At 38.0% G+C, this 20,781-nt stretch overlaps 2 protein-coding genes across 3 annotated transcripts; both read left to right on the top strand.

Annotated features, from left to right (window-relative positions):
• Positions 1 to 680: 680 nt before the first annotated feature.
• Positions 681 to 10,797, top strand: LOC129939698 (facilitated trehalose transporter Tret1-like). Its single transcript, XM_056047806.1, has 5 exons — positions 681 to 815; positions 887 to 1,045; positions 9,411 to 9,553; positions 9,618 to 9,726; positions 9,796 to 10,797. The coding sequence occupies exons 1-5, from the start codon at positions 773 to 775 to the stop codon at positions 10,701 to 10,703; spliced, it is 1,362 nt and encodes a 453-aa protein (XP_055903781.1). The 5' UTR covers positions 681 to 772; the 3' UTR covers positions 10,704 to 10,797.
• A 3,386-nt stretch (positions 10,798 to 14,183) lies between these two features.
• LOC129940638 (facilitated trehalose transporter Tret1-like) lies at positions 14,184 to 20,378 on the top strand. 2 transcript variants are annotated; one of them, XM_056049030.1, is made up of 5 exons: positions 14,184 to 14,312; positions 14,387 to 14,546; positions 18,895 to 19,037; positions 19,090 to 19,198; positions 19,271 to 20,378. In XM_056049030.1, the coding sequence occupies exons 1-5, from the start codon at positions 14,268 to 14,270 to the stop codon at positions 20,170 to 20,172; spliced, it is 1,359 nt and encodes a 452-aa protein (XP_055905005.1). In that variant the 5' UTR covers positions 14,184 to 14,267; the 3' UTR covers positions 20,173 to 20,378. The 2 variants fall into 2 exon arrangements, with proteins under 2 accessions (XP_055905005.1, XP_055905006.1); XM_056049031.1 differs by having other exon boundaries at positions 14,210 to 14,326; positions 14,388 to 14,546.
• Positions 20,379 to 20,781: the final 403 nt, after the last annotated feature.

Consider the following 20,781-nt stretch of genomic DNA (forward strand, 5'->3'; position numbering starts at 1 on the left):
TTTTTAACACACCCCATGTCCCTTACTACAAAGATAAACAAGTAACTGAAAATTATCTTTCTAAAAAAAAAAATCCGAAAGTAAGTCATCAATTAAAGTTGAAGGCAACTAAGTTTCGGGTGGACGCAAGTCCTCAATCTCGAACTGTTGTGATTTTATTCACTCCATTTTCTTGTCTACTTCCTTCTAAGAAAAGATTTCAGAGAGTTTGCTTAAAGTTTAAGTAGTCACTCTTTGTCTAAAATTGCCGCCTAAATTGATTCCGGATTGGTGTCAGGGCCTTATCCCCAACGCTATTCACTTCCCGAACAACTAAAAGTTGTGATTTTATAGCGAAAAAATATAGCTTACTATTATTAAAAAGCTATAAAAATAATCTACAAAATAATTGATCTCCATAGTGTAGGATAGGCATAGAACAAAAACTTAATTACTTAAGAAATTTTAAGATAAGATAGATTTTGTATATATGCTCATGTAAAAAATACATCGATTAAATTTTAATAAACAAAGACGAGTAAAATTTGTTGTTGTCTTAACTGTGATTTTATTAGAGCACATTAAGTGCTATATCATTGTACAAGATAAATTTCAGAAATTTTATTTTCTAATCTCTGAGTTAAATTTTCAATTTAAAGGCTACGGATTTTCGATGATAAACACATTTTTTCATTATTTTTGTTTTATTTATTTACCCGTTCAGTCTAGAGTCACAAACTTTTACCGAAGGTGTTGGTGGATGGTTTGTTTATTTTAGTGTCTTTGACAGAAAATGGATTCATCAAAAAAATCTAATATTTATTTATCCAGTCTAAGTGGAAAGTTTTAAATCGAACTTATAAATTTATCACTATAATTTTGTGTTTCTTTAAATCCATTATTTTAGCAAATATTGGTTATTTTGCTCTGGGGACATGCACAGGATGGACATCACCAGTTATGCCGAAACTTCGAAATATCACCTCAGACAGTCCGTTGAAAGTGAGTGTTGATTATCAGGAAGAAGGTTGGATAAGTTCTGCTTTGACAATTGGAGCTTTAATTGGTGAGTTCAGTTTCAAGTTGTTCCATATTCAAATACGGTTGACGTTACAATACCTCCGGCAGAATAAAAAATAAATATAATACCTAACTCACGTAACTTAGACGCTTATCTTTCTCAAGGTCTTTTCAAAATGTTGTTAATTGATAGGAACTTTATCATTTCCTATCCTTATCTGGAATTGGTGTATCTATCACTCTGGTTTCGTCACTTAAAAACAAAGCGTAAGAACTTCATTATCGACATTTTAGTATAAATAAAGACCAGGTGGCCTTTATTTAGTATTTGTCAGTGTTACCGCCAAAGAGTTTTATGGAGTCTTAAATATTTGTATTATAAAAGTTTACAGCCTGAAATTAAATTATTAATAATGCTTGTCCTAATAAAGCAATTTTCTTAAGGAACTACAACTAAATGCACCTTAAACAGTTTACAAACAAAGCTCTTGTTACATTATAAATGTCAGATCGTATGAAATTTTATGATATCAAAAAAAAGAGGTACCACTATGTGATTTCAACTTAAATAAAGTGTTTAAATGTTCAAATTATCAACGAAAATTATATACTCAGCATAACAAAAGTGAAATTCAATTTATTTGAAAAACCAAAATGAGGACTTTATGTGACAGCCATGTTTAAATGAAAGTGGGTTATTTGTCAATAAATTCAGTACTTGATGTTAATATACGCAGGCACTATAGGCTAGTTAGATTTATAAAGTTCCTGATTTTCAAAAAACTGATCAAGTGATTATAATTTAATATTTTATATAGAGTGATAATAACAAAGTGTTGTCACTTAACGAATTTAATATTTAACACTCTTCTTCATTCGTTTGGAGACAACACTTAGTTCTAAGTTGTTTAATTCGCACAGCTCCCAGTGGTTTGTCTTCTGTTGGACAGTACTGACACTTAACAAAATTCTTGTCTACGTAATCCTTTATAAATAAATAAATTGTGTGGCGCAACAGTCCGTTGTGAACCAGGGCCTAGTGACTTACAACTCTCAACCATTCCTGTGTGCAAGTACTGTTGTCAGGAATATAAGGGACCTACAAATTTAGGCCGAATCATGACAAGAATTACTCTTGAAGGATTTGTTAATTCCTCGTGAGAGGCAGTACCCGCGAAAATTATTTTTTTTTAAATTATCTGGGAAGGGGCAACGTTGAACCACACAGGGCAACCATAAACGATCATCGGCCGTATGAGGGCCATGTAGCAAATTACCTTTCCTCTGGGGTCAAGTCGACTGCTAAAAAACAGCCGTTTCGTCAGAGCGAAGGCTTCTCTGGCCCTGGTCAGCGCAGCATTTATATGTCTGTCGAAATATAAATACTGATCTAACCAGATACCGAGGTACTTCACTACACTTTCGCTCGCTACCCGTGAAGATCAACGATGACCATCTTGCGCCAATTCTTACATGTAATCCTCGTGGCCCCAGCCAACGGAGTCCGGAACAGAATTGTCTCCGACTTCTGGACATTTATTTTCAGTTTCCAGTCGTCGCAATATCGCTGAATCTTGATTTCGATCACGCTGCAAGAGAATTCTAATAACCTCAACCTTTCGGGCCGTTCTGTACGCAATTAGATCGTTGGCGTACGCAATTGCCTTTGTAAGACTACCTATCAGATCGCTGGTGTAAATGCTGAAGAGAATCGGCGAATTCACCGCTCCGTGTTGAAGACCATTTTTAATTGAGAATGTTGTGGTAAAAGTTACATTGCCTGCTCCGTTTTAGATAAAGATCCTCTAACCATACGGTGTCAAAGGCCTTTTCCAAATCAACCAGAACTGCACCTGTGGATTGTTGTTTTGATTTATTCCATTGGATATCAGAAACGAGTTTAGACGCAGCATGAATTGTGTCATGACCCGCCTTGAACCCGAACTGTTTATCCGGAATTATTTTGTTGTCTGCAGCCCACTTAGTCAGAGCCCTATTAATGATCTTTTCGAAAACTTTGCTGATGCTCGGAAGAAGACTTATCGATCGAAGATTTGACGGGTTGAAGTTGTCATTTCCCTTTTTCGGGAGAGGATGAACCATAGCGGTCTTCCAATGTACTGGATAATATACTACATTAGTGCAACGCACTAACTATCATGCCACGGGTGCTACACGTAATACTTTACAAAATATAATTTGGTGTCAATATGCTTGGATCGGTTGCTTAATCTTTTTTAACATAAGAGCTTGAGACAGCTCTGATTATCTTCGTAGATTAAAGTTGGTTGTTGTTGGAGAATGTCGAGATCGCTTAAGAGCAGTCAAATTGACAAATTGCTTCTTTGCATGTTTCCGATAAAGCTATAAACTCTGCTGTAGCTGTGGAAAAATAAACGCAAGTTTGTTTTCTACAAGACCAGCATGTAGCTCCTCCGTTTATGGAGAATATGTATCCTGAGTTTTATTTTCGGTTTTCTCTATCTGCTGCCCAATTCGCATCAGCATATCCGATAAAATTATTTTTAGTTGTACTGTCCTTACTGAGATTTATTTGCAAATCAGATGTTCCTTTGTACCCCTTTAAGTTCGATCCAATCAGCTTGATTTGGTGACGAAGTCTTTTTTGCCAAAATTGATACACTTGCTGTTATGTCCCGTCTGGTGTTAATTGTTATATATAATAAGCATCCAATTAGTCTTTGGTATTCCTTGTTTTGTAGTAACGGTTCTTTTCCTTCAGTTGACTTGTCATATTCAGGTTCAATAAGAACTTTTGAGTTCTTTGCATTTTTAAGTCCAAAGTCTTGTATTAGTTTATTAATGTATTGTTTTTGCCTTATTCTGTAATTCATGTTGCCGTTTTTGGAGACTTCAATCCCCAAGTAGTGATTAATCTCTCCCAAATTATTCATTTTAAAATGATGATTTAGCAACACCTCTTTTTTCTGGTTAAGTGATTCATCCTTACTAGCAACTTAAATGTCATCGATATACACCAGTATGTAAAAACCTTCACCTTTCGTTAACTAATGAATAGGCATAGGCTTTACTCTGGATGAAACCACTTCCAATGAAAACATTATGAATTACTTCGTTCTACAAGTGTGCTGCTTGCTTCAAACCATTCAGACTCTTCCTTAATCGGCAAACCAAGCCCTGTTCTCCAACTTCAAACCCAGGCGATTGTTTTATATAAATCTCTTCCTTGAGTTCTAATTTTAAGAACGTTGACTTTACATCCATGTGTTGAACTTTCATTTTTCATTTTCCTGCTATAGAGAGAAGAAGTCTAAAAATTGTCTGCCTGATGACTGGTGCAAAAGTTTGGTCGTAATCTTGTCCATATTTTTGACTGAATCCCTGCGCTACAAGTCGAGCCTTGAACCTCTGAATACTTCCCTGAACGTTTCGTTTAATCTTATAGGTCCATCTACAACCGACTATGTTTGGGCCACTTATTGGAAATACTAATTCCCATGTTTGGTTTTTTACAAGTCCTTGAATTTCTTCTGTCAATGCCTTTTTCCACTCTTCTTTATTCTTACAACTAATGGATACCCTATAGTTCCTAGGCTCTTTCACAAGGTCTTCCTATACCATATTTGCACCGCTTATAAAGAGTTGTGGTGGGACTCCTTTATTTTGTCTGCTTGAAGTGCTTGGTAGATCTTCTTGCCTTGGTTCTAATTCCTCTTTTACTATATTTTCGGCGTAATTTGTCTTGGATTTTTAAAAAAATTGGTACTATTAGCTCTGAACTATTCGCCTTGGTACAAATACCCTTTTCTGTATGAACCTCCTCATTCTTTGATAGCCCAAAGAGCTTTGCATCTCGGCTAGTTGTAATTTTCTTGGTTCTTTTGTCAACTAAACGATAAGCTTTTGAATGCTCGTCGTAACCAACAAAAATCTTAGCCTCAGCTCTATCATCTAACTTTCTTCGAGTTTCTTTAGGGATGTAGACAAAAGATTTGTTCCAAAAATACGAAGATGACTTATGTTTTGTGTCTTTCCAGTCTATCTTTCATAGGGTGTTTTTGGAATTGTACTCTCGAGGGTAGTCTATTTTGCAAGTAGTTCGCGGTCATAATCGCTTCTCCCCAGAATTCATATCCTAGGTTCGCCTCCAGAAGCATATACCTACCCATCTCTACCAAAGATCTGTTTTTGGGTTCAGCTGTCCCATTTTGTTGAGAAGTGTAATGTGAACTATGTTGATACTTAATGCTCTGTTCTTCTAAAAATTTTAAAACTCTTCCTGCAGTGAATTCACCGCCATTGTCAGATCTTATGACTTTAGCGAAAAAATATTTTTGACAGTTTCAACATACTGAATAAGCCGTTCAAATACCTCAGATTTATCTTTCAAAAGGTATACTACAGTTTAACGGCTAAAGTCGTCAATAAACATCAAGAAATATCCATTCCCGCTTGGTGTAGTTGTCTGCATTGTCCCAAGTACATTATTAATTCCATAGACGAATGACTTTCACTGCATGATTTTTTGAATGGCAAACGAGTAATTTTTCCTTGCGCACATATTTCACAATCTTCACTGTGCTTACAATCAATAATATTAAAATCACTCACCATTTTATCTTTGGAAAATCTTTTAATAGCTTCAGTACTTCTGTGACCAAATAAACGATGCCTATAATACAGTGTTTTTGAGCCCCTCCTTCATTCACCAAAAGTGCCTTCGAATTGTTGAACTTGAATCTAAGCCTCAATTTGTATAGGTTGCCAGTTAAGTCAGCTACTGCTACCTCTTGTCCTTTATCCGTCACCGCAAATCCTTTGTCTGCTATTCTTTTCACATATAATAAACTGCCTTGAAGATCAGGGATATATAGAACATCTTCGATTCGAATTGTTGCTTCCTCGTTATTGCCGTTCAATTCTTGAAGAACACAAATTCCTTTCCTCGGAATAATTTCTTCACCATTTGCCACTATTACCTTTTCATTATGACTTGAGTCCATGCTTTTGAAATTGTTAAGGTTGTTGGTTATATGAACTGTTGCACCTGAATCAATAACCCACCTATTATACATCCCGTCACTCAAACCAAAACAAAATTCATTGGACGAAGTTACGGTGTTAACTTTTCCTTGTTTCTTAGAATTTTTCCACTGGATGTATTTGCGGCAATCTTTCTGCGTATGACCCTTTTTATTACAAAAGAAACATTTAGTAGATTTGATCGAATATTTCCCCTTATTTTGCCTTGAAAACTCTTCCAGTAATTTTACTTCTACTAGATCCAAAGTTAATGCCGCTTGATCTCTGGTTTCAAGAGCTGTAACAAGTGTATCGTATGACCTGGGCAGACTGGGTAAAACCATTGCAACATTCCAACTTTCCGACAACTGATCTTCACCCAATGTTGCTAGTTTGTCGAAAAGTGTCGTCATTGTCCGAATGTGTTCCTCCATGCTTCAATCTTCCACTTTTAAGCTACATATTTTTCGTATGAGCTGTACCTTATTGCTTAGTGTCGATTTTTCATGATGATGTCTAAGCTTGTCCCACGTACCCTTTGCTGTGTCAGCCTTCCTGACATGGTGAAGTTGGTTGTCCTCAACAGACAAGCCGATGAGAACTTTCGCATCGCTGTCCTTTTCGGTCCATTCTGCTGTTGGTGGTTCAGGTTTTTGATTAAGAACCACTTCCCAAAAGGCCAACCTCTCTCAACAAAAGTTCTAGCTTGTACTTCCAAATGTGGTAGTTATCTTGACCCTATTTTGTTATTAAAGTCCTTCGAGATGCGGGCATTTTTTTTTGTTGTATATCTGTTACGTTGTTCCTTCTAGAAATCTGGGCTCATAACTTATTGGCTTATTAGATTTCTAAAAATCCTTTATAAGGAAAACAACGACTTCGAGGTACTTACTTACTTAAGCGTCTCCAGCCAGCTCGGTCCCTAGCTAGCTGTCTCCAGTTTCGCACGCCAAGTTGGTTGAGGTCCTCTCCCACCTGTGTGCGCCACCTGAGTCGCGGTCTTCCTCTACTGCGCCGTCCCTCGGGATTGGATTCGAAGACCTTCCGGGCTGGAGCGTTGATGTCCATCCGCTCTACATGACCTAGCCATCTAAGCCGTTGGACATTAATTCTGCTAACTAGGTCAGTGTCGCTGTACAGCCCGTACAGCTCGTCGTTATATCTTCTACTTCATTCTTCATCTATGCGTACGGGACCAAAAATCACCCGCAGAATTTTTCTCTCGAAGCTTCCTAAGGCGCTCTCATCTTTCTTTGACAACAATGTCTAGATGCTGTCATACACGGCTTTAAAATCGATAAAGAGGTGGTGGGTATCGATTTGAAGATCCTGGGTTTTTTCCAAGATCTGCCGTAGTGTGAATATTTGGTCGATAATAGACTTTCCTGGTCTGAAGCCACAATGATAAGAACCAATCAGGTTGTTGAGGAATGGCTTCAGACGTTCACATAATACGGCAGAGAGGATCTTATACGCCATGTTAAGGAGACTGATGCCTCTGTAGTTGGCGCAGTTTAGAGGGTCTCCTTTCTTATGTATCGGGCACACTATGCTGAGATTACACTCATCGGGCATACTTTTTTCCGACCATGTTCTGCAGATGAGTTGGTGCATGCTCATACCAAGTCATCGCCTGCTGCTTTGAATAATTCGGCAGCGATGCCGTCAATTCCAGCAGCTTTGTTTGACTTAAGTTTAGATATAGCTATCTTCACTTCGTCAAGGTCGGGTAGGCGGAATTGTTGATCTGCGTCGCCGAGGTTGAGTGGTTCTATCTCCCTTACAGCGGAATTCGGTTCGTCATCGCCGTTATATAATTTGGAGAAGTGATCTTTCCATATTCTCAGCATCGACTGCGGTTCTACTACGATGTTCCCCTAATCGTCTTTACAGGCTTCGGTTCGTGGCTGGTACTATTGGGAGGTTTTTTTTACCTTTTGGTAAAATTTACGAACCTCATTCTTGTTGTGACATCCCTCTATCTCCTCGATTGCGCGCTTCTCATGCTCTCTTTTTTTCCATCTAAGAAGCCGGTGTTCCTCTCTCCTCTTTTGCTCGTAGAGCTCGCAAAGAGCTCTATTCCTTTTGTGCAGCGCCGTTTTTTTTGCCTCTTGTTTCGCTCCGTGCGCTTGCCGGCATTCGTCGTCAAACCAGGGGTTTCGCTGTGGTGGCCGTCTGAAACCTAGCACTTCAGAGGCGGCATCTCTTATGGCTGCGAGGCAATGTTGCCACTGGTTTTCAATGCTTAATGCAGGACTCCTTAAGAGGTTATTAGAGACTCGATCGGCTTCCGCTAATTGTTCTGCTGCACGTGGTCTGTTAAGGGACCTAACATTCCACGTACATATCCGAAGTTCGTTGTCCTTACTTCGTTTGCATGGGTTGTCAACAGTGAATCCTTGCTTGTTGGTGCTTCGAAACTTAAGGTATTTTTTACGTGGCCAGGAAGTCAAAAAAAATCCCCAACCTGGAGGGCCAGATCCTTACCATAACTCCAAGGAAGGGGAGCCGGATAAACCGCTCCTTACAGGCCTGGGCTCCGAATAAGTCGAAGAAGCCCTCTAAGGTTTTCACTTAGTAGTTCAACCTTACTAGAACTGTAGACGCCACCGTTGATTCCATCTCGAGAATTCGTTCGCTGCCGCATGGATAAGAAGAGGTGCCTTAGTTGAAATACCTCTCCCCCCCTCTCAAGTTTGCTGCCCCCAACAACTTTCCACTGGGGTTGTAACCCAATCTCCAGTTGAGGTACTACGCACCCGATGTTCACCGCGGGGAGGTGAGAGTAGGAGTTGATAGACAGAGTTGGGTTTTGAGAAAAACCTGTGGACGCTTGTGTCCTCTTAAATGCACATGTCTACCATTTGAACATCTTCGAGGTAACAATATTTTATTCAGACAGAAAAACTAAAAGAAAATTTTCTGATTCTCAATAAACTGATCAAGTGATTATAATTTAATATTTTATGTAGAGTGATAATAACAAAGTGTAATATTTAACAGGTACAGACGCTAAAAATTATACATTCCAAAGTTTTCTTCTTGCCTTTCTGAAATAAATGTTGATTTAAGATGAGATTTTTTTTAAACAATAATTTCCTGAACGTAATACAGTGCTTACATTGAGCTCTTTTTCATGTTTTGGAATCTCGTACATATTCTTCCCACTTGAAAGTTTAAAAGTGACAGAAGAATAAAGAAGACATTTTTAAATAAAAAAATTGATTGGAAGCAAGATGAAATGATAAAATGTCAAATTTCATAGACGTCATCTGTTTTTTATTTTGACAGCGGACCACGCAAATACTTAACACTTCTGGGCTTAGGTATTCAAATGTCAAAATTCATCGTAAAATAACAGAAATGGTAGGCAAATAATAATTATTATATTTTCAAAATTTTTCTAGGATGTCCCTTGGCTGGACCATTGGCAAATAGAGTTGGTAGAAAATGGGCCCTGCTTATAAGTGCCTCCATATTTGCATCTGCATATTTCTTATTCTTACTAACCAGCACGATCTGGCAGATTTATGTGGGTCGTGTACTGCAGGTAAGATGACATTTTGAAATCTCAGTATTTGTGAAGTAAAGTGTATTATTTTGATTTACTTCAGGGAATCGCTTCAGGACTTGTATGCACTGTTATGCCAATGTATATTGCTGAAGTATCCACCGATGATACTCGTGGACCTCTCAGTTCTACAATTGGACTCTTCATGACGAGTAGGTTTATGCACACGAAAGAGTTCATTCGAACGATTTAATTCTTCCGGTGATCTTGTTTCATTTCAGGTGGAATTCTGTTTGTTTACACGATCGGTGCATTTGTGAGTTACTTGAAATTGCAATTTTGCTGCCTAGCTGTACCGCTTATATTTTTTGGAGTATTTTTCTTCATGCCAGAGACCCCTTACTTTTATGCTATGAAACGTCGAAAATCGGAAGCTGTTAAGTCCTTGGCATTTCTTCGATGTCGCTGTAGAACAGCCATTAGAGATGAGATCGAGCAAATTCAATCATCAGTGGATGCTGATATGTTGCATAAAGGAACACTTCCCGAGATTTTACGGAATCCCCCGAATCGAAAAGCATTCCTCATCTGTTGTGGACTTTTGTCATTCCAGGAACTTTGTGGAACCGATGCAGTGTTATTCAATACTGAATCGATATTTATAAGTGCCGAATCACCTCTGAAACCAGCGATTGCAGCTATTTTTGTGGCTGCCACCCAAGTAGCTATAAGTTTGGCTAATCCATTTATTATCAAACGATTTAGCCGCAAAGCAATGCTTATGACTTCGGCTATGGGAATGTGCTTGGGACTGTTCGCCCTTGGATTGTTTTTCTACGTTCAAACATTTTCAGATGCAACGTCAATCCTTTGGATTCCCATTCCTGCACTCGTCCTATTCAATGTGATGTATTCACTTGGATTTGGTTCTGTAACTTGGATTGTTGTTGGCGAAATTCTTCCGACAAATATTAAAGCTACTGTTTCATCGTTCGCTACCACACTCAATTGGGTGCTTACTTTTGTGGTGACACGGTTTTATCCGGACATAAATGAGCTTGGATCTTATTATGCTTTTTGGATGTTTGCAGGATTATGTGGTCTAGGATTTTTATTTGTCCTTTTGTATGTCATCGAAACCAAAGGACTAAGTTTACAAGAAATACAAGAGAAATTGAACAAAAGTTGATATTGTTTTTAGAGGTTAAGACAAAATTATGTTCAGAAGTTACGTACTTAAGAAGAGTTTTAAGACAAATAATACATTTTTAAGGTTAGTGAGATTTCATGTCTTTTATTTTATATTTGTCCAATTTATTTTTGCAAATTGAAGATATTATTATTTTTCGAATTCACGTCAAGTTGTTTTGACTTACTTACGGTTGCGCTACAGTCCTTTGAGGGCCTTGCCTAACAAAGGTAAGGGCTTGGTCCCAAGCTAGATGTCTCCAGTTTCACACTTCAAGTTGGGTGAGTTTACTTTCCACACGTGCGCTCCACCTGAACCGCAGGCTTCCTTTCCTACTCTGTCCTATGGGAGTGGATTTAACGACTTTTCGAGCCGGAGCATTGGTTTCTATGCGCTCTACGTGATAAAGCCATCTCAGTCGTTGGACTTTTATCCTTTTGCCTAAGTGTACAGCCCGTACAGGTCGTCTTTCCATCTCCACTCACCTTCTATGCATACGGGACCATAGATCACCCGATAAACTTTTCTCTCGAAACGATCCAAGGTGCTTTCATCTGAGTTTGTCGTCATGCTTCTCCACCATTTAGCAGGAGGGGGATGATGAGGGTCTTATAAAGCGACTCTTAGGTCGCCCAAAGCAGCGGTTCACTACTCAATTGCTTTCTTAGCCAAAAAAACGGCGGTTAGCAAGAGTAATTGTTTATTATTGTCATAGCGGAGCCTAGGTAGAGAAAGTCCTTAACTACCTCAAGGTTTCACCGCCGAAATTGACCTTTTCACCGAGATGTTGGGGTTGTTGTAGGCCTTTCTTGATGACAGCATGTAATTTGTTTTGGCCTTAATAACAGTTAAACCCTTTTTTGCCACCTTAGCCTCAATACTCACTTAAGCCCCCATTGAAATCACGGTAAGTTCTTTCGATAATGTCAATGTCATCTTCATATGCCAGTTATTGGACAGTTTTGAAAGATAGTGCCAATTCAACAAAGCCTTTTCAAAGGGTTTTGTTGAATTGTTTCCAACCTTTATGGAGCAATGCAAATTCGCATTGGTCATCCTACACAAACGGACGAGTTTGGCAGGGATACCAAAACTAGAAATGGTTCTATAAAGCACTTCCCTTTAGGTGCTGTCATATGCAGCCTTGAAATCGATGAAAAGATGGTGGGTGTCGATTTTTGGGTTTTTTCCATTATCTGCCGAAATGTGAGTATTTGATAGACTGTAGAATTTCCCGGTGTAAAACCGCATTGATAACGATCTACTTATCAGGTTGGTGAAAGAAGGCTTTATACGTTCACATAGAGAAGAAGCGAAGACGTTGAGTAGACTGATGGGTCTATAGTCTCCTTTATTCAGAATCGGACAAATTGAGTTTCCATTTATCGGGAATGCTTTCTTCCATCTCCAGATGCTTTGAAGAGATCGGCATTCGAGCCATCTGCTCCAATATGCCAATTTTTACTTCGTCTGAGTCGGGAAGACGGAATTGTTGGCTTTCGTCGTCTATGTTGAATGGATCATCCTGCCTGATAGAGTAATTCCTTTTCGTCGTCACAATTTCAGTCTGAAGAAGTAGTCCTTTTATATCCTCAGCTTTGACTGCGGTGCCTCTATGATATTTCCACTTTTGCCCTTGCAGCCATCGGTTATAGGTTTATGCACTTGTGAATTTCGTTTCACCTGCATATTAAACTTTCGAACTTCATTTCTGCTTTTGAACTCTCAACATCTTAGACCTCTATATGTGCTGCTTGAAACCCAGCACGTCAGAGGTGGCTTCTCTGATTGCACCTTGGCAGTATTGCCACTGGGTCTCCATCAATTGTGGTGGCTGCATTGAATTTCGAAAGACGTTACTTGTATCTCGGCGGGAGAAGGATTTGGCGATCTCTTACGAATGCAGCCGTTCGACGTTTTATCTTTTCCTAGCATCTTCCTGTTTTGCCTTGGGTCTGGAAACCCGAAGTGTTAACTTGTCCTTGTCTACAACAAGGTTGTGGTCCGCAATGATTTTAGCTGCTCGAAAAATTCGAAAATTCGGACATGAAATTAGATTATCTACGGTAGATTGATCCGGAGAACTCCTAGTTCCTGTTTAGAAGCTGGGGTACGAAACACGCGTTTCGGCGAGGAGTCAATTCGCTGAGTCTGAATCCCTTAACGGACGTGTTGTCGTGCAGGCTGTTTTTCCCAATTATTTCACCAAAGATGTTTTCTTTTTCTAGCTTGGCATAAAATCGCCCAGGTAAATTTTAATATGGTAGCTAGGACACTGCTTATATGTTTTGTCCAAGAGCTCCTTGATGTTGTCTCACTTCTTTTCTGTGGGGCGTGTGCGCCTTATGTTGCCGAATTTAGCCTTGTTGTTGGTTTTGTTATTGTTACTTATTCATCCTCTTTTTGACCAGCCCATCCCATCGCATTTCTTGGACAGAGGCGGTGATATCTGCTTTATAGAAAACTAGGGCCTCTGCTAATTCTTCGGATGCATGTGGTCTATTAAGGGACCTTACTTCTTTTGACAGTAAGCTGAATACCTTAGTTTTTGTTCAAAAAACTCAAGATCACAGAAGCTCTAATCGTACTGAGTCATATTGTTACCCCTTTTATAGGAGCTGCATTTTTATCGAAGTGAAATTAGGTAATTGAGGAGTAGTTCAGTATTAGTAGTATTTGGGTTCCTAGAGTATTTCCGAGGCTCATTATTATTTTGTTAGTCAACCTCCCGCCATAGTATCGTAGGCGCCGAAAAAAAATCGTAAACGACTTATTTAAATAACTATTTATGTGTTAATTTAGCATTGGATATTATTGACAGTATCTTACATGACTTTAAGGGACAACAAGTTTCATATCATATCTAGTGACATGAAAATATTTTAATAAATTATTTTCTCTATTTTAACAAAAATATCTACGATAAAATGACGGAAAGGGCTCGATACTGAAGATTGAAGAAGCCGAAACCACAGGTAGCCACAGTTACTCCCGCCGTTGGAAATCGTTTCAATCTAAATATTACTTTGTTGAGAGCTGCGTTATCAATGAAGTGATCAGACGTTTTGTGGTCTGTCTACACTCATGAAGAAAACATGCAACTGCAAAGATAAGTCTTCGCTACTTTCTTTATCAAGAAAACATTTTCAACAACCGGCGTTCATTGATAAAGTTCCAGTTGCTTACGCTTGACGCATCAGCAAAGGGAACAACCTACTTTGCTTTCTTGTCAGCATTTTTTTAATATTGATATTCAAGCTGGTTTTTTAACTGCAAGTGCTTATAATAAATTTCAAGTGAACTCTCAAGAGTTTATTTTTTATACTTTGAAGTGTGAAACATTGATTTAAATTTATTAAACTATTTTCATAGTTGTTTTTCTTATATTTGATTTATTATTTTAAGTATTTAGGAACATTTTATGCAGATAAGATATATATTTGAAGCATTTTGATTTTTATGTTTTAAATTTAAAAGCTATTCTAAATTTGTGCATGATAAAAAAGTAGTATTTGCTTCTGGCCATTCCACAGAGTTACTTTGCTTAAAAGTTATTTGTTTTAAATGTTTTTAAAAGGAAAATTAAATGTTTATTTAGCGAGTTTGAGTGGAAAGTTTTTTAAGTTAATTTAAAATCATTGAATTATTTTTAATTTTTAATTGTGTTCTTTTTAAATATCTTAGCTAATATAGCTTATTTAGCTTTTGGAACATGTACAGGATGGACATCACCAGTAATGCCAATACTTCGAAATAGAACAGACGATAGTCCATTGGCAGAAGGTGTGAATTATCAAGAGGAAGGATGGATAAGTTCGGTTTTATCAATTGGAGGATTAATTGGTGAGAGATTACTACATACTTTTTAAAAACAAATTCATAATATAAAAATCTTAAAATGAAATTAATATTGTATAGAATATTGAATAATATTATCTTCATTATCTTTAATAGCCTTACTTATAGAGCTATTCCATGTAAAGGAAATACAAATATAACCCCAGACTTGAAACTACAAATATTAGATTTTAAGAGATCCAAATGGCTCCCGCGTCATTTGGTTTTTATCGTTATTAAAGTAGACTAGTTTTGAATTTCACTTTCTAAAAACACTCAGAGATGAAAAAGGTCCAGGAGTCGATAGAAGTTTTTAAATTTATTCAAAACCTTACCGTGATATACGAAAATATGTATACTACAAACTGGAATCAGTTGTAGCAAGCGATTATATTTCCAATCCATAAAAAGGCTATATGACTGATCCAGAAAACTACCTTAAATAATACCAGAGGGCTTTCGTAGCGGTTACTCTAGAAGGGACAATAGATTCATTTTGACAACTATTGCTGGTACTCTTTTGGAGCATTAAAAGCAAGTTTATGTCTTTTTTGTCGATCGATAGAAAAGCCTTGTTTTACTAGTACTACAGCAAAGGATTGTCCAAAAAGTATGGAATGGTGATAGGAAACTTTTTTGATTTGGTTTTGCGACGACGATGTGGAATGGTGATAAAAGCTCTAGTTTGAAACAAGAATGGGTGCAAAACAGAGATGCCCCTCGAGTTCTCATTTGTTTTCTTCGTTTATTGATGATCTCATTGATGATTTATCGAAGGGTATAAAGTTTGCTGGCGTTTTAATAAAAGCCCAGACAATGTTGTCCTGTTTGTTTACTCTCCAGAAACGCTCCAACTAATGATTAACTGCTCTCGAAGTATACTGCAAGTTGTGGAATTTAACGTCCAGTTTAAACAAAAGCGATGGTATTTAAAAACGGGTTTGGCAGATTGGCTATAAATTTCAACCACGAAGTTGTAAAAACAGAAATATCTGGACGTGCAACTTGATTATGGAAGGCTATTTCAAAGACAAATTGATCTACATGATAATTATTTAAACCTGGCTATCACCACTTTTCATCAAAGCAGTTGAGCAGCACATTACTTTCTTTTAAGAGTTTTCAATACGGATGGTGACAGATTATATAAAGTGATTTTGTTAAAAATATTATGCTGAAAGTTAGAAGAATAAGCATTTTACTGTGATATTAACTTTATTCTTAACGTTCAAGCTTGCAATGGAAAGGAATGTATTGCAAGTTTTTCAGTACATAGTAACATAGTCTTTGTAAAAGAAATTATTTTAAGATCGATTTCAAAAGATAATAACTGCGGTTTTCAAAATGAGATGTGAAGATCTTCAGGTTATTTGCACAATGTATAATATGTCGGTAAGAGAAGATATAAAACATTTCATTGGAAAATGTACAATATTAAAAGAGTTGAGAAGAACCTTTGTTGGTAGGAATGAGATCCATTGTGACGATGTAATATCGCTTCTTAACTGCAAACGAAATATAATGAATCCCTACCATTTTTGTAGAAATGCTTTGAGTTACAGAATCCAAATACATAACGAAACTTATTAGAAAAAGTTTTAGAGCACATGATTTATATTGTATTTTTTTTGTTTGCGTTTTTCTTTTAAAATATTATAATCTATTTGAATGTTATCAAAATTTAAGACTACAATAATTAAGAACCTTGTTTAAAGATTCTCATTGGGGTAGACGGCAATACTTATTTGGATGGAGCCAGACTAAGGCAACAAGTATTGAGCTATCGGTGCATCAACGAGCGCCTCATGACCATCCGCATCAAGGCTAAATTCGGCCACAAAGAAGAAGGATTATAACACCAAAGATATGTTTTTCGAGCTCTTAGACAAAATATATAAGCAGTGTCCTTAGCTACGATATTAAAATTGTCCTGGGCGTTCGACGCCAGACACGCTTCCAGCATCATGAACTTTCCGAGGAGCTAACATAAACTCGGACCACTACGTCGTTGTAGCCAAGGTAGCACTTTGGGTTCCCAGACCCAAGGCAAAACAGGGAGGTGATGGGAGAAGGTACAACGTCGAACGGCTACAATCGCAAGAGATAGCTAAATGCTTTTCCGACCGAGTTACAAGCAACCTATCTCGAAGTTCTCTGCCGCCAACATAATATATCGAAAACCAGTGGCAACATTGCCAAGATGCAATCAGAGAAGCCGCCTCTGATGTGCTGGGTTTCAAGGAACCCCTGGTTTAATGAGGAATGTCGGCAGGCAAATGCGGCCAAACAACAGGCACGCAAAGCGGTGCTGCATAAAAGGACGACAGCTGCTCATGAGCTCTATGAGCACAAGAGGCAAAAGTAATATCGACTTTTTAGAAGGAAAAAGAGAGAACAAGAGAAGCGTGTGGTCGTTATTGAGAGGTTTAAAAGTGAAGTTCGAAAGTTTTATGAACAGTTGGAACGAAATTCACAAGTACATAAACCTAGAACCGAATACTGCAAAGACAAAAGTGAAAACATCATTGTGGAACCGCAGTCAATGCTGAGGATATGGAAGGACCACTTCTGAAGACTGTATAGCAGCTACGACGAACCGAATTCCGCTGTAAGGCAGGATGATCCATTCAACATAGACGACGAAAGCCATCAATCCTGTCCTCCCGACTTAGACGAAGTAAAGATTGATATATCTAAGCTGAAGTCTAACAAAACCGCTGGATCAAATGGTTTAAATGCCGAGTCTTTAAAGATAAGTTGGTTAGGAACATTCATGTCGATAGAAAGCATGGCCGATGAATTGAACCTCAGTATTGTTTGCCCGATCTTGAAAAATAGAGACCCTCTAAACTGCACCATTTATAGAGGAATCAGTCTACTTACAACGCTTGCAAAATCTTCTCTGCCGTTACATGTGAAAGTGTAAAGCCCATCGTCAACAACATAATAGTCCCCAGTGGATCCAATATTCACATTACGGCAGATCGTGGAAAAAACCCAAGAACACCAAATCAACACCCACCATCTTTTCATCGATTTCAAGGCCGCATATAACAGCCTTTACAGACGAAGTGTAAGAGCCATGTGTAGTTTTGGCATCCCTGCCAAATTCGTCTCTTTGTGCATGAAGAATTCACGCTGCTATTTATAGTTAGGAAACAACTTAGCAGAACCTATCGATGTCAAAAAAGGTTTTAGACAAGGTGATGCGCTGCGTTCGATTTTTTTAACATCGTTATTGAAAGAATAGTGCGGAGCTCATACGTCAACACGAGAGGCACTGTCTTTCAAAAGTCTGTCCAATTACCAGCAAATGCTGATGACATTGACAAAATCGGAAGAACTAGCGTGATTTCAATGGGGCTTTTGTGAGTATTGAGGCAGAAGTGGCAAAAATGGGTTTGACGGTTAATGAGGGCAAAACAAAGTACATGCTGTCATCAAGAAAGGACATATAACACCGACGTCTTGGTCAAAATGTCACCATCGACAGACGTAACTTTGAGGTAGTCAAGGACTTCGTCTACCTAGGCTCCGCTGTAAACACAGAAAACAACACCAGCGCTGTGATCAAACGCAGAATAACTGTTGCTAACCGCTGTTTCTTTGGGCTAAGAAAGCAATTGAGTGATAAAGTCCTTTCTCGAAAGACCAAAGTGTCGCTTTATATGACCCTTTTCATCCTAGTCCTGCTATACGGTGTAGAAGCATGGACTATGACAAAAGCGGATGAAAGCACCTGGGGCCATTGCGAGAGAAAAGCTCTTCGTGTGTTCTACGTTCCCATATGAATCGAAACTGAGTGATGAAACAACGAGCTGTACGGGCTTTACAGCGACGTACACTTAGCAAGAAGGGTAAAAGTCCAACGACTAAGTTTGCAGGGTCATGAAGAGCGCATGGAAACCAATTCTCCGCCCGGAAAGTCTCCAAATCCACCCGTGGCATTATATTTACCCCGTTGGACTGTCATGCCAGTTCGATCCCTGCCTATGTCATCTAAAGTTTTGTTCACGGGTACTGGCTCTTGAGAGGAATTGACAAGTTAACCAAAAGTTAAACTTGTCATGAAAAGTGCTTTCTCAAATAAGCCGTTCGGATTCGTATTAAAACTGTTGGTCCTCTCCATCCCTGACAACTCGCACATAGGAATTGTTAAGAGTTGTAAGTCATTACGCCTTAGTTCTCAAAGGACTGTTGTACCACCCAATTTATTTAATTCAACATTTTAATTAATTTAATTTAAAAGTTCAAACATTTCGTTTTGAAACTATTTACATTAATTTTTCGTCATAATAATCTTCATATCATTCAAAAATTTTTAATAATTTGTGTTTCTTTCTTTCATGTTAAGGATGTCCAATAGCGGGAAAATTGGCCAATGTAATTGGAAGAAAATGGACCTTACTCCTGAGTGCGTTTATATTTTCTGCTGCATATACTTTGTTTTTGCTCGCAGGCAAAGTGTGGCATATTTATGTAGGACGTTTTCTGCAGGTAAGAACCTATCATTTTTATTTTGGTTGAATTTAACCTACATTAATTTCAGGGAATTGCGTGTGGAATTGTGGGAACAGTGATGCCAATATACGTTGCTGAAATAGCCACCGATGATACTCGAGGACCTTTAGGTTCTATGCTTATACTCTTTATGATGGGTAAGTCCTGGTTTCTGGGAACAATTGGAAAACTAGCTTTTTTTAAAAAATTCTTTCCGTTTTTGGTTCAAGGTGGAATCCTCTTTGTTTATACGATTGGAGCATTTGTAAATTACATGGTTCTCCAGTTCTGCTGTCTAGCTGTACCGGTAGTATTTTTTGCAACGTTTTTCTTCATGCCAGAGACACCTTATTTCTTTGCTTTGAAAAAACGAAAACTCGAAGCGATCAAGTCTCTGGAGTTTCTTCGAAGTCATTGCGGATTAACAATTGATAATGAATTCCATCAAATTCAGTCAGCAGTCGATGAAGACATGTCACGTAAGGGAACATTTATGGAGATACTACGAAATTCCGCCAATAGAAAAGCATTCTTCATATGTTGTGGACTTTTGATATTCCAGGAGTTTTGTGGCACCGATGCAGTGACATTTAACAGTGAATCAATGTTCATCAGTGCCAAGTCGCCTCTAGATCCCGGAATTGCTGCCATCTTCCTTGCCATTACTCAATTGGTGGCAAGTTTGGTTACTCCGTTTGTTATTGAAAGTTTTGGTCGAAAGACAATGCTTATGATATCCGATCTAGGTATGGGATTGGCTTTGCTTGCATTGGGTACTTTCTTTTATGTTCAATCTTTCGGAGATGCCTCGGGAATTCTCTGGATTCCCATTCCTGCACTTATCTTATTCGATGTTATGTATGCACTTGGATTTGGACCAGTGGTGTGGGTGATTTTTGGCGAAATTCTTCCGACCAACATAAAAGCCAACGTTTCATCATTCGCTTTTGCACTTAATTGGGCTTTAACTTTTTTGGTAACACGTTTCTATCCGGAGATAAATGCTCTTGGATCTTATTATGCTTTTTGGTTGTTTGCAGGATTATGTGGTTTAAGTTTAATTTTTGTTCTTTTTTATGTGATCGAAACAAAAGGACTTAGTTTACAAGAAATACAACAAAAACTGAAATAAAGCTGATGTTCTCTAACTTAAACATGTTTGTTTTAACTCGTTATCATTTCTTTCAGCTTTCCTTCTTTGTTATTATGAATCCTTGTCTGCTTAAACTATCACACAAAGTAACTGAAGCTTCAGTAACAGCTTTTACTGCCCGTTCAACAATTTAAGTGTGACAAGGAAGGCGCATCCAATCTAAATTTCCATCTCCTTTTTGTTTAACAAACATTATGAGATTTTCTTCGGTTATGGGTTTTTAATTTCGGTGGCTCAATAATTTTGTCTTGCCAACTCAAAAGGTCGTAATATGTTGAATTGTTAAAACATTGAAATTTACCTTCGGGATTTGGAACAGGAGCAATTTTTTTCAAGTTGTTGATCTAGCTTTTAAAATTCGACGAGCAAGTAATTCACGAATATGAAGCTGGGCATTTGTGATCATTGTAAGCAATAAGTTTTCCGGATGTGCGAAATAGCGGATGAAACTGCTTCAACTATTCCGTACAAGTATTTTTGGTCTGTGCATATATCATCAGCAGAAAGTGCAGGTAAGTTCGTCGGAATAGGTTGGAACTGAGTTAATGGTAGTTTTTCACAATAACGCATAAAAACGTCTGTGGCCCA

This window comes from Eupeodes corollae, chromosome 1 (assembly GCF_945859685.1).
Source record: "Eupeodes corollae chromosome 1, idEupCoro1.1, whole genome shotgun sequence".
NCBI lineage: Eukaryota > Metazoa > Arthropoda > Insecta > Diptera > Syrphidae > Eupeodes > Eupeodes corollae.